At 42.6% G+C, this 14,940-nt stretch overlaps 1 protein-coding gene across 1 annotated transcript in view; it reads left to right on the forward strand.

Moving 5' to 3' along the window:
- The window catches only part of LOC144786128 (uromodulin-like), a 649,354-nt gene that overhangs the window by 471,193 nt on the left and 163,221 nt on the right, over positions 1-14,940 (forward strand). The window contains exon 12 of the mRNA XM_078665094.1: positions 6,001-6,108. Within this exon, the coding sequence (XP_078521220.1) occupies positions 6,001-6,108 (108 nt within the window). The remainder of the gene's footprint in view (positions 1-6,000; positions 6,109-14,940) is intronic.

The following is a 14,940-nucleotide window of genomic DNA, read 5'->3' on the forward strand; positions in this document are numbered from 1 at the left end:
TTAATGACAGGCTGATCTGTGCCTGTTGTAACAAAGCTGCCCTGCAGGGTTGGAGGCTCCCATGCTCAGCGGTTTTTTAGTGGATTTAAAGATGGGAGCATGACCTGCTCGCTTCTGCGCCAAAAGAGGATTTTCCCTGACACTGGAGTGCGGAGGTGAGAAGGGGACATGAGAGGAGGGGAATCAGGACATCCTTAAGTCAGTTTGGTGAATTCACTCTTCGAAAATACCTAAGGTACATGGATCTCTTTCCAGCACCATGTGTGATAGCCCTCCCATCCTATCGACGGGACTCCATGGAATTTTTAAACAACATTTTAAATATGCCCTTGAAGGACTTGTATCTGATGGCTACGATTGATGTTGTTTCGTTATATATTTCCATGAACAATATGCATATTTGCTCAAAGGACACAGGAAGACAACATAATGCAACAGGAAGAACATCAAGGTGACATCAATAATTTGCAATACTTTGGGATTAAGCATATAAAGAAAAATTATAGAAGTGGAAACAGACAGTTAATATTAAGATGAATGGAATCAAGATTGATAATCCAAATGGGAACAGAAATACCTATGGGCCATAACCTGGATGCAGAATTACATGTACACCTTTAGTACTGTTTCCAACTGCATCAGCTAGAATACTGAACTTATGTTGAGTTCCAGGACTTTATGTAAAGGATGTAAATATTATATTACAGAGTGTGTTTGTGATTTGCATAAGTTAATGGGTGTGGTTAGTAAAAAAAATATAGAGGGGTTATTTCTTTGACATTGGATGAATATAAAAAGGAAAGGCTTAATAGCCATGCTACAAAGTACTGCTGAAGCACATGTACTTTAGGAGATGATTTGAGATTGCTTGAAACCGGATAGGAATTGTAAATTGAAATTAGCTGTGTATAAGGCAAATAATCTTCTGGACAATTGCTCGTTACACTAATTCTCAGGGAATCGCAAAAAGCAATTCATAGAAGCTGCTTATACACATACACTTTACAATATATTAGGCTAGTCCTTTATTTAAAATGTTGATTTGAATTAACACACTAGCACTTTAGTTCAGGACACCTTGCTGTTCATATCAAACATATGAATTACTGTTTGAGGACTTTTGTCTATCGGGTGCTGCTTTGTAATTTATTGCTTATAAGTTATACAAATTAGCTAATGCACTTGCACTTTACTTTTAATAGAAAAAATGATGCTTCTTTAAATGAAATCTATAAATCTTTCTGAATGCAATCTAATGTAACCATCCATTCTTTCCCTCTGACTCACTTTCCTGTTCCCTCCTGCCTCATCTTCTGAATTGTATAAAAAGTGCCTTACTATAAATTACTAAATCTGAATGTTAACAAACACAATTGCATTGTTTAAGAAGTTTCTTTATCATCAAACTGTAACTTGAAATTGACACAAAGAGGAATGAGCCTTTGAAAAAGGAAAAAAGGAAAATGTAATTCTGCTGCCATCTTTCCGCCCGATATGTGAAAACTAAGACAAGTAATACATTGTAATCTAATGTACATTACATGAAATTGAAATGTCACTAGGGGAAAACTATTTGACAAGGAGAAAAAGGAAATGATAATGTGCAGTATAGTAATGTTTTTTAAATGTAAAAATGGATGATGGACTAAGGTCATGGGCACTTGTGAAAGGGTAAGCTGGACGGAAGGACTCTCTAATCCTGTGGAAGGCACGCTCCGAAACGTGTCTACTGTCCCTTGTGTAATGCACTGGTGATTAAATAATAAAATCAAAAGAATGACAACCCTGCGGTGCCTTTTTTGATTCCTGTCGACACAGTGAGTTGAATAATTGAGTCGTGAAAAACATATATATCTTCCAGAAAACTCCACCAAATCATGAAGGCGCAGGACGCTGTTAAAATCACCAATGTCTTGAAGGCTGAAGCGGTCTTGTCTACCCATTTTGGTAGTCATAGCTACCTTGATATATTTATATTCACTGAAAAAAAACAAAGGTTACAGGGACGTTATAGTTAGGATGACATTTCACCCGTACAAAACCTGTGAAATTCAGCAGCAATAGTTAACTGAGCCAACTATAACTCGCACCTCCACAATGCACTGCTTATGACCTCACATATTACATCACTCATGACATGATCAGTGATTGTTGTTATGGGTCAGAACTTGGAACAATTCAGAGGCTGTTCTTTGTAGGACAATATTGGCAGACTGTATGAAGTTGGATAACAGCTTAGATATAGCCTGGGTAAAGTTTAATGCAATGAGCTTTACCAAGCTGCGGGTCCCAAAATACTATACAAATCCTAATACCCTGAGAAATGTTTCATCTGACAAAATCAAATCACTTTTTTTTATCAAAGCCTTGAGTGAATAAGCCCAAACTGTACTTCTACCGGACATTCAGAGTCTTTTTTTCAGCCACAAAGACAACTTGCCATTTATCTGTAAAATAGATCTTAACGAAAGTCGGACATTTTTGCTGACCAGACTCCATTTAAAAACTGACATTTTTTTGGTTGCTTCCCCTATTCAGGGCTCATGGTTCACATTACTCCCCTTCTGCCCCTGTGACAGTTTTTCATGTCAAAGCACTATGCACTTTATCTTATTTTGTAGATTTTATACACTCCAGAAGAGTCAGTCTATTCGTCCATTACTATTTGCAGCAGGGATTAGAGCTCATGAATTGGCAATGGAATATTTACTTTCCCTTGGAGCTACAGAGATTATACATAGTATTTTAAACTATCTTTTTATTGTTGTTAAGATTCGTAGCAAATACTAAGCACTTTTAACAAATCTGTATTTTTTGCTGATGACAATTTGTTTTAATGTAAATGTATGTAAGTAATCTCTTATGGCTCTTTTTGAGTCAAATAAAGTATATTGATTGATTGATTGATTGATTGACATGATCAGGAACAGCACTATTGTTCTAATTTGTCCTGGATAGGTGATGGTCCCCGGGACTGGGAGTCCACAATGGACCCCCTCCATATATATTATTTGAGTATCAAGGAGATGGTGGTCCCTGTTGCTGCGGGACAACTCTATTACTAATTGCCCCGGGCAGGTGGTGGCCCCCCGCAGCCCCTGCACTTACTACTATTTAAAGCCCCAAGGAGGTGGCAGTCCCCGAGACTGGGCGGGGCCCTTGCATTTGTGAATGTTATTGCCCAGGAAGGAAGCCGTCCCCAGGGCTGCAGGGGGGTCCGCACTGCCCCCAATTCTATTTTATGCTCCAGGGAGGTGTTGGTCCCTGGGGCTGCGGGTGGGGGTGCATAGCCCCTGCACTTTAATATTTCATAGTACTGGAGAGGTGGTGGGCCCTGGGGCTGCCGGGGGACCTCACAGGGCCCCCCACCTTTGTGTTATTTATTACCCTGGGGAGGTGGCAGTCCCTGGGGCTGTGTGGGGGCCCACATTTCTATATTTATTGCCCCACGGAGGTGGCAGTCCCCATGGCTGTGGGGGGGATGCGCCCCTCCCCCATTTATTTTGAATAAAGCTCTGGGGAGGGGGTGGTCCTGGGGCTGCATGGGGCTGCCTGGGGGTCCATGCGCCCCCTCAAAATGTATGTTTCAGGCCCCGGGGTCCGCACTGCCTTCCGCTTCCATTTTTGATAAAGTTTCGGGGGTGGCAGTCCACTGCATCAGTTTACTTGGTTACCCTGTGGAGGTGGCAGACGCCGCGGTGTGGGCAGTGCCGCATGGGCAACCCCCACATTATTAGAAATCTTACCCCCTGAATTTGTCCCACCCAACACCCCGAGGCTTAATGAAAATGATGCACGGGAGCCTGAGCGTCTTTTTAAAAAGAAATCTTTCTGTGGATTTGCGGGTCCAAAAATACATTTAAAATGCTTTTAAACCCCAGTGGCATCCCTTTGGGACACCCACACTATATTTGGGGGATCAGGGTATTCCTACCCGGCCCCCATTTCATTCTTTCTTTACTTTTTACTTTTTATGTGGGACTCGGCTTGAAGATGGCTGCCAATACTTTGTAATTGAAGTGTTGGCAGCCAATCAAATTTTGGTTGGATCCGCAAGTCCACTGTAAGGACGTGTGGCCCCAGATCTCTTTATTTTTAAAACTTTTATAACTCTGAAACTACTGAACGGATTTACACCAAATCACGCTTTCTGGACCAACATTTAGCTTTCTGGCAAATTTGGTGTAATTCCATTCAGCAGTTCAGGCTGTAGTCATGTAAAAAATGAAAAATCCCCATTGACATAACATGGAAAAAACACGTTTTGGGAACCCCCTTTTTTCTTGGCCCAGCTGAACTAAAAAAGGGATGTTTTTTGAAAATTTCATGAAAATTCCTCAACTGTACCAAAGTTATCTGCAAAAAAAAAGCTTCCCATGGAACCTTTGGTCCTAACGATAAATACCTACTGGCGATAGCTAAAGTAAAAAATCACAAAAAGCACTGAAATGCACCAATTATAGTTTAGTCAACTAACTATAACTTGTGCTCCCATCATTGACTTCGGGCAGTTACTACACCCAGCTCTCCCACGTGTGCTTACCCCTTTGGCTATCTGCTGTATGTAATCCATAGGTACTGCTCTCATTCCACAGCAAAGGCTCAACCCACATTCTTATCCCTTTTTTAAAAAAAAGAACATGTCATAAAGGAAGCACTATGTGAGTTTATTAGCAGTGCATGATGTGTTTGCTTTAAATGTCAGTGTGGCTTTTGTTCATGTCAGAAGCACAAGTGGGCAGGCAATTGATTTAAAAGAAGGCATAAAGAAATCTTTTGAGACAATCTCATACATTTCTTGAAGCAGCTGCCAGTGTTTTTACAGAGCCTAGCGTATTGATGTTTACCAAAGAGCTGTTGTAACTTACACAATGGTCTTTCATTATTTTTCCCTTTTCGAATACAGGTCACATGGTCAGAGCACTAAGGAGTAACCTCTTGTCATTAAACATTTAGCAGTGGAATGTGCTCACTAACTGAAAGGCCTTGAACGAAAGGACTTCTGTTATAAAAGTGAATACCTGCTGACTGATCCTTTTGACAGTGATTGTGATGGCCTATAAATGGGTAAATAAGGCACCAGGGAAATTCCTGAACTTCAGGATTCATTAGGTTATTATATGTGAAATCTGGGACATACATAAAAGATTTTTATGATATGCCCTGTACAGTAATATTCTGCATATCATATGACATGCATTTGGAGTGCACAGCATTGTGGAAGGTCATTTAAAGAATGTTCAGTGGAATTTCTTTAACTTTTGCAAGAAGACCATAGTCTATTGGTTCACCACAAAGGCTGTGGTGTTATCTCACAGACTTTGAGTTGCAGCCCTGGCTACTTGTTTAGATGTTTCCTGTTTGGCACCTCATTGATGTATTTACTGGTTGGGCCAGAAAGCTAGTGGCTCTAAGGGAGTACCGGGTTGGTAGATGAGACTCTTACATACAGCAGAATGCTTAGGTTGAAGAATAAGTGTAGGAGCAAGCTGAGTCTTTGCAACAGAATTGTAATGATAGCTAAAGCATTTGCTTAATTAGCTTGAGATCATCTCCACAGAAAAAGAGAATTGCCTCCAGAGAGAGTACATCCAGCACAACTCTACTTTTTGTCTTCCTAAAGGGACAGTGCAAGTCCCTATTATAGCATCAGTTTTCTGTGCTCGGATGTTGGGTTTGTCACTTCGCACACATTGAGGTACTGTTATTATCAAAGGCGTAGCTCAATGTGAATGTATATTGTTTCATATACATAAGCCATGCAAAAATAATTCTTTCCGTTAGGCTCTTTTGCATAACAAGATGAAATCATGGTGGTTTCGAAAAGCCGGTGGGGGCTGCTGGTCAGGAAAAATCAATTTTCAAACATGGCCTGCTAGTGTCAGAAGAATGTTGGTTAGAATTTATGTATTATGTTTTACCAATGAAAGTATGATCTAAACAGATTTTTTTTTAAAGTTACCATAAACATTTTAAAAAGTTATATTTTTTCTAATACAGATCCAAATTATCGTTCACCTGGATGCTCTGACTGTACTGAAGAAGAAGAATGCAGGATGATCAATGGTGTTGAAGGTTGCCATTGCAGGAACGACTTCTACAGTAGTGGTACGTGTGCAAGCAAATATTGCATAAAGCAGATATCATTAAATCCATCACAATTACACTTTTTTGCTGTACGGTTTTATATTCAGTGACAGATAGGCTATTTCTGTAATAATAATTGTTGATCCCTTTTAAGCAAATATCTCATAGGAGGGTATTGAATGGTGTTTGAAGATGTGCAGGGTGGTCATATTTGTTGTTCCCTCAAGTGGCCTCTCTGGGCAGTGTTGGAACTGACATCATTGGCGGGTTTTTCTACTAACCTTTTTGCCTTCAATCCTCCTGTTTTGGCAGACATTTAATTTGCTGGACTTAGGACTGTGCGCATGTTACCACTGCTAACCATTGATAAAGTGTTTGGCTTACACCCAATTGACACATTTAATTTACTTGGAAGTCTCTAGTAAAGTGGTTCTGCCTATGTCCAGGGCCTGTAAATTAAATGATACTAGTGGACCTGCAGCATTGATTGTGCCACCTACCTAAGTAGCCATTTAAATATGTTTCAGGCCTGCCATTAAAGTCTGTGTGTGCAATTTTAAACTGTCATTTTGACCTGGTAAAACAAACCTTTTGCCAGGCCTGGACCTTCTTTTTTAATTAACATAACTCACCCCAGGGTGCAGTGTATTTAAAACTTTGGACATGTACTTTTAACTTTTACATGTCCTAGTAGTAAAAAACTCTTAAGTTCGTTTTTCAATACTGCAAGACCTGCCTCTCCCATAGGATAACAGGGGGTTACCTCATTACATTTATTAAGTGATAACTTTCAATTGGGAGCAAATAGGAATTTCAAGATTGTTGGCTAATTAATTTTACTTTAAAAATCTCTTTAATGGTAATGTTGGATTTTAAGTCACAATTCTGAAAACGCCCTGATGAATGCCCCAGACCGGCAAATAGAGTAGGGCAGAAACATGTTGGCACATGGAGCTTAGGGTCAATAGACCACAACATCCTGATTGCCCCTCTCCTTTTTTGTTTCTAATATCCCCATTCACCTCACAAATAAAGGAATACCTGGGGTGAACCAGGGAGTTTTATCCTAATGCTAAAAAAAACCTAAAACAGTAAGACAATCTGTCGTTTAAATGCTCCCTGGACTACCATCGAGCCCATCCTGACCTTTAGGAGTCCGGGTGAATCCGAAGATGAAGCATGCCATCATTAGAGTGGGTGAGGGTTGTACTAGTTTAGGTGGTAATATCTCAGATACTTACTGTTTCCCTTTCTCTCTCCAGCCTTCTAAATTTCAGTGAGTGGATACCCACTTTGCGTATTTAAGTTATGGTGATGGGAGCATCGATCCCCTCTCCTTTCATGTAGGAAGGATCTCTCTACCCTTCATGGGGTATTTGGGTTTCCCCAAAGCCCTATCTGTTTGAATGTAAACACCCTTGCCAAGTCTCAAACTCCTCTTTCAGCACTTACACATAATCATAAAGTAGGCCCTAGGTAGCCTATAGGGCAGGGTAATGTGTAATTAAAAGATTAGACATTTACTTTTAAGTTTTACATATCCTGGTATCACTCCTGTGAGGCCTACCCGCCCCATAGGATGACATTGGGGATTACTTATTTCATTTAATAAGCTGTAAATCCAAATTGGGAATAGGTATATATGTCCTGCTTGGTACCTATAAAATTGTATTGATAAACCCTCTTTCATGGTAAAGTCAGACTTTTTTATTACAATTTTGAAAATGTTACTTTTAATAAGTTGCAGAAAGAACAATTGCTGGACAGAATGGTGAACAATGTCAAACATTCACCCCCAGTACAGAGATCTGGGCTTACCTCCATTGTTGTTTTGCTCCTCACCCCCCCATTCCAGTTTGGACCAAGTCATATGCAAATCAGTCTTGACCCTGAACTGCCCGGCCAGGTCCTCCCCGGACCAGAAATAAGCATCTTATGACTGGTTTCAGGGTATCACCACTCATCAGCCAGGATTACAGTGGCTGAGTTTAATCAAGCATTTCATCCATCACTTTTGAATACTTTCATATAGTGCCCTAAGTGGGACCGTAATGCCCAGACATGTGTCCTGTGCCCACTGTGTCACTGGAACCAAAATGTATACGACTGATGAGCCCATAACAAAAGCGAAACCGGTCTTGGATTGCTTGTGTTCGTGTTCAGGTAAGACCTGTCTTGGCAGTTCTGGCTGGACATTTGCTATTGGAGCAGGGTCAAGACTGATTTGCTTGTGACTTGGTCCAAAGTGAGGTGGCATGGTGTGCAAAATGACTATGGACTAGGGTGCGGCCCGAGTAATTACCAGTGGCTGAGATTAATTCAAGCACTTCATCCATCACTTTTGTATACATAGACAGTTGTAATTTTCCTGCCCTTTGTGCCTTGATGTTGCTCATCGCGAACGAGGAAAAAGTCTCGCCAGGATGTCATTTTGCTTGCTCATGGTCGCCAACATGACGTTGAGGACCGCGAGCAAGCAAAAAATGACTGCTGTGCTACGTGTGCTTGCACTGTGCTACGTGCAGTTCGCGTAGTACGAAGTTGAGCAAACTACGCAAGCGTAGCGTAGTGCTATGCCCAGGGTTAGACTGAGCACATTTATAGAGCGCAAGGCTCCTCAGCAAGAGTGTCCAGGCACTAATAGTCTCCATCTACCTTTCCAAGCACCCCTAGTTGCGGAATAACCAGGTTTTAAGCAGTTTCTTAAATCAACCAGGTCAGATCCTTCACCAAAAGGGTATTTGACCTCATGGAACTGCCCTCTGACTCGTCCCACTGGTGATTCTCGACTTCCATTTCAGTGACTAAGTTTGAATGTTAAAATCTTTCCTGCGGCTTTGACCCAAGGCCATCCGATGGTGAAGCTTCCTCCCCAAGTACTTCCTGCAGCCTTGCCCCTCTGAACTTTACCTTCTCAGACACTTTTTCTCAGAATTTTTTCGGGGTCCAAAAGTAAGCAGTGACCAGACCCAATCGACTTCTTGTATCTGAAGCGCACTCCATTGCAGTCGGTAATATTTTCTGACTTTGACCCTGACCCAGTTTGACTAGATGTTGCAGCTTTTGATGTTTTAGGTGCTAGTTTTTGCTAAAAACTTGTAAAATTCATAACTCCATTTCTACTGATTGGAGTTTTGTCCTTTTGGTGTCAAATACTTTTTAAAATGTACTCTATTTTTCCAAATTATTTTGGGATTTTTCTTTACTTGTGTTTTCACTTTATTACAGTTTGTGTGCTGCATAAATACTTTACACATTGTCTGTAAGTTAAACTTAACTGCTTTTTTTGCCAAGCTACCGAGAGTTAAGCAGTTTGATTCAGTGGTTTTTTCTGTGATTTGTTTTGTGGTTCACCCTGCAAGAGATTACGGCTATTGCTTCACCAGAATTCTCACCCCAGTCAACCTGCAACATAATTGTTCACAGCCGGCATGAAAAACTCTTCCATACATGAACCAGGCCAGAGCGGGAATCTGGGTTCCCAGGAGGCGCTTCTACTAAAAGTGTAAGGAACAGATGATGGACAGAATGCCGAACAATGCAAACATTCACCCCCAGTCACAAAGATCTGGGTTTCATCCATCGTTCTTTTGCTCACCACGCCACCCCAGTTTGGGGTGAATGTTTTGATTTATTCTTCGTTTCGTCCATCATTCATGTGTCTTTTGCTCTTCTAAAAGTGTAGCATTGCAGGAGAATGACGTTTGGCGAAGCGAAGCTCTGCGCTTCTTTTATTGTGATTGCTAAGGCTGTTGACATTCCACTTCATGATACTAAATATTACCATTGATCTGGGGTGGCCACAGAAGGAGAGTAGCTGTGGAAATGTCTGGCTGAGCAAGTTCCTTGGCCAACAATGGAAGAGAATGGAGAAGGTGTGTGTGTAGCGTTTAAGTCAAAGAGGATATGCATACTGTGTGAGTAGAACAAAAAGGAGAAAAGCGATAAAAGAAAACAACCAAACCCCCAATTAGCCCTCTTGCAACCCCCACTGTACTATTCAAAACTGGAACCATCTGTCTTCCGAGCACCATTATAGAAGTAAACGACAGGTGGTGTGGTAAAGCAGAGCCCTCCCAACAAATATTATGTAAGGCAGAGTTCTTCAATCTGTGGGGCATGACCCATAGGGGGGGCCGTGGAGTCCTGGAAAGTAGGGGCGTGCATTCTCCAGCCTTACTCGTGCCTGAATACAAAAGGTCTGCTCTTGTTTTCGGAAAAAGACAACCGTCCCTGGACGGTTAACTCAGATCGTTAAAATGCTTCTGCTGAAGTTTCATTAATTGAGTCTCCTGTGCTATGAAAAGCGTTTGTGACTGGGTGCCTGCTTGCCTGAATGAAATGCAAATGTCACTATGAGTTAACCTGATAGTTTAAAGGGTGCTTGGTCGCCAGTTTGGTCTTTAATTGTTCGAATCACTCCAAGCTGTGTGATGATAAAGATGCTGGTTTTTTGAGTGGTTGTGCAAAGAGTCAACAGCTGCGCTGTGAAGTGCGTGTTTTAAATCATAATTATATTTACACACCGCTGAGTACCCATAAGGAGGTGTTGAAGGGATAGTAATGAAAATCCCATATGCTCTGGTATTACTAAAATCTACATTTTGGAAGCATCATTTTATCATAAAAATATTGCACATTTTGTAGCAGTCTAACTCATACTGTGTGTAATGCAAGTATAAAATAATGACTTAGATGTTCACAGTGCTTTCTGTCAAAGGCTGTGACCTATTGGCACTAGAAATGTCACTATTCTACACTGCACCAACCAAGATTTAATTCTATGGCTCTCTGGTTACACACAGACCTCTGCAATGCATTAACTAATAAATGTTTCATAGTGTACTACAGTGCATTTTCTACTGAGTAACAACTTTTTTTATTTCTTTTTCATTTAAGCTGCCCATTATTTTATATGTAGCTACCTGATGGTGAAACACCTGAAAACCTTACAGAATATTTTGGGGTTTATTTATGAGAGGCTTGTGCTGCCAGAGCATCACTTATTTTGGCTTGGCATGCTCTCATAGATATGGAGTAAGACAAAGCAGCGCAGGTCGCTGTGTTGCCTTACTCTGTGTCACAGAGGCATTCAATGGGCGTTGCATGGGTGTTCCCAAGCAACACCCATAGATGTTGATGCTGCCCCAGATTTAAAAAATCAAGTAAACATGGGGCAGTGCAAAACCTTATGCGTCCTCAGTAGAGGCGTAACGAGGAGAAATGTTTTCATTTCTCCACATTCTTCCCTCTTTCAACATAGAAAAAGGAAACCACCTCTCGGGCTGTTTTTGTGTTGCCCCGTCCTGCACAAAAACTATCCTGCCGATGTTGGTGCTAGGCAGCAACTTGTGCACCAAAGCAAGGGGAAAGGACAGGAATGCCCATATTTCATAAATGTGGTACATTCCTGCCTTTCACACATGCATAGGGCAGCGCAGCACGAAGACTTCTTGCTGTGCAGCCCTACGCAAATTCCCCATAAATAAGGTCCTTTGTTTTTAACTACACCTTTAACCACGCCCCCACGCTGACTGACCTTTGGTTTTCTAAACACTGTTTAATATTATTGCCCCATTTTAAAAAGGATTTGCTGTGGGAATTGGGGACCTTTATGATTGTTGATGAGGAGAACCAGGTTTTTGTCAGGAGGAGGTCCTTACGTCAAAAAAAGTTTGACAAGGGTGTCTCGTCATCAAAAATACCTCTGGTATAAGATAAAGGATATAGTGCTGCTGGCTAGTCAATATGTAAGTCAAAAAACATTGGTAGGGCGAATGTTCTTGTGGATGTGCTATTGTTATTGGATGTTAAGGAGGAGGCGTGGCAGAAAGGGCCTCATCCTGCATCCTAGACCTGGGCTCCCCCCTGAGCTGGAGGTCAAGGAGGCAGTGGGAGTCCACTGTGGTCGGTCAGTCCTTCTTCCAGTATTGCCACCTTGATCCCTTTCTCCATCGGAGGAACCCAGCGTGCCAGCGGAGGCTCTTCTTCGCCATCTAGAGCACCGTTGCCTACGTCCACTATTGCTGGTTGCACCAGTGTCGGTTCTGCTGAACCAAGGGACCTCCAATCCTCAGAAAGGCAGGTGGTGCATGGCATATGAGATCTTTACGTTCTGCAGCTCAACCCCATGGCATCTCTAGAGAGTCGGGAAAAAAACCCAACAGATTTGTGGCGGGTCATTAGCTTGGATGGGAACATAAGCATATAGAAAAAGTTCATTGCAGGAGATTTTGTTTAACAGAGTAAAAAGCTTTCTGATACTTTTGGACCAGGCAAGTGCAGCCTGGAGAGATGAGGATGCAAGTGGATTAAAATGGTATGGGCCTTTTCGTTCTTGCTCCCTCAAGGATTGTGTCTGTGTCTTTATAGTTGAGGACCTTGACCATGGTGGTCCTGGGGGGGCCCTTGTCAAGGCAAGCAGTTGACTGGCTGGGAGCCACAATGTCATTCAGTCCTTATAGAACTTTTCAGGCGAAGAGCCTTCAATGTATTCACTTAAAATCAATGAAGCGGAAATTGCTTCTACTTTTTCTGTTTTTGGCATCTTGTGCACGTTCCTCCAACGATTTGGCTAATGTAGACAGGAGTTGGATGGTGAATTTGAGCTAATTGAAAGTATTGTCGTACTACGACCTTCAGCGTCACAGCTCTATCCACTACATTGCCCAATCCTGGCGCAGGAGACTAACATCTATCCCCACCTCATTGACTGTGGTCTTGAGCGTTGCCCAAGTAGCTTATATAGCTGTGCTTACAAAAACACTGGGGTTTACCCAAATGACCCTCCTATGCCTGGGTAGGAAACTACATACAATACAGAAAAAGTGGCATTGAGGCACTAATATCTATTGTTACTTATTCATTGGGTACTCAAATTTCCCTATCAATAGTCCAAAGTACTATTACAGTATATGAAGAACTCATTTACCCAATACACATACCATGGAGACAATCTTTGAAAAATTTCAATCATTATTTTTGGTTATGTTTTTGACATAAAATACATACAAATACATATACATAGACAATTGCAACACAAACACTCATACAACAAAAACTCAAGTAACCAAACCTGTGTTACCGTAAATCTGAGGTACTGTTACTTAAATTTCTTCTGGTAGTCAGTGTTCACACATTTAATCTGGGCAATACACTGTGAGGCAGTCCTCTATGCACACGAGGTTATAACATCTCTGTATTCATCTATCTAGTGTGCCTTCACCAAATACAATAATAATTTTTGTGTTCGAAACTGATTCCTCCTTGTATAGCCTGTAAGATGAGCTCTGTGCCTGTTGCGTCAAGAGGCGTCAAAGTCCCTGGAGGCCCGCAGGTAGTTTTGGAAGCATCAGCTGAGGATTGGTAAATCTGTCCATTTTCGTTTGCGCATGAGAGGATGGCGGACAATCCCTGCCAATGATGTAATCTTTTACAAATATTGAGAGTTTTCAGGTGTTGGTGGGTTTATGAGGGGGAGTAGGCCCATTTTCTCCCCAGATCCACGATGTGTGTGGGCAGCATGAGCAGCAAAACTGTTCTGGCTGAGGAGGCACCACACCAGTATCATTAGAGCACAAGATGGCCACTGTCAGATTATTGCCCTCCCACAGCATCACAGTGGTGAGTGTGGGGGGAATCTATAGCTCAGAAATAGAACACCCCCTCCCCACACAAGAGCCTGAAATGGAGCCGCAACAAAGTAAGATTAGGGTTCATCCACACTAATCAGACCAAAGAGGTGGGTCTGGGAAAAGTGTGTCCTTCAATGGGCCTCAGCTGGCTTCTTCTACGTCGGGTAACACGATGCGGCCAACGTAGTCTACGTCTGTGGAGAACCAAGGTGAGTCAGGGCTGCAAAGCCGGCAGGCACCGCCCCTGCCATCATCACTTAAAACACCTGGCGGGATCAGCCCTGAGCAGGTCCTTCCCACAAAGCAAGGGCAGCAGTTAAAGGGCCGCAACAATCTCCTGGGGGGAGGTAGACGAGGGAGGCTCCCCATCCAACCAAGTGGCAGCTGCTCCGAGGAAGTGGATGCAGGTATGGGGTGTGAGATGTTCCCCCTCCAACCAAGTGGCAGTTGCTCTGAGGGAGTGGATGCAGGCATCATGTGACGGAGGCTGGTGCAGGCCACTTCTACCATGTTGATCCCCCGCATCCGGTCCCCCAGGCCCTGAAGTCAATGAGAGGTCCATAACTGCAATCTTCAGGCAGTTTACTTTTTCTCTAACCCCCATTGGAGCGTCTTACATGTTTCTTTTGCCACAATCTGGCAAACCCAGGGACAGGGGGGGGCAAAAATACGTTTTGGGCATGCAGGAGCACTAGCCCATTGCAAGGGGGCAGTTGGGCCCCTCAAAAAAATAGTCCCTGGTGTTCTAGTGGATGGATTCTTGCTTAGGGATCACCCTGCTGTGGTGATCCCCAAGCAGTGAGTCACTAGAGACCATTGCAAAGGGGAGATTCTCCTCTTTCAAGGGATACCTCTCCCTTCTGAATAGGTGCTCGGGGGCTGAGATATCCCCTGAGCACTGATGTGAAAGTGAAATGAGCCAATTGGCTCATTTCACTTTACTCTTCTCTGAAATTACAACAGAGTGCCATGAATGCTGATTGTCATTTAAAATAAAAAAAATGACAACCTCAGGGGATGGCTAAGCTCTTCCCGAGCTCTAGAGGTTGAATCCAGTAAAAGGAAATCCCACTGTCTGGTGCTCGCTCCAGTGGGATTTCCTTCCTCTGTTGCGAGGACGTCGGGGAGCTATTCTCAGCACAGGAGGGCTTGTGTAGAGGATGGCACTGAGCAGTCCTTAGTACTGAACTGGATAACCTGCAAAGTGTAGTTGTATCCA

The sequence above is a fragment of the Lissotriton helveticus genome, chromosome 10 (assembly GCF_964261635.1).
Source record: "Lissotriton helveticus chromosome 10, aLisHel1.1, whole genome shotgun sequence".
NCBI lineage: Eukaryota > Metazoa > Chordata > Amphibia > Caudata > Salamandridae > Lissotriton > Lissotriton helveticus.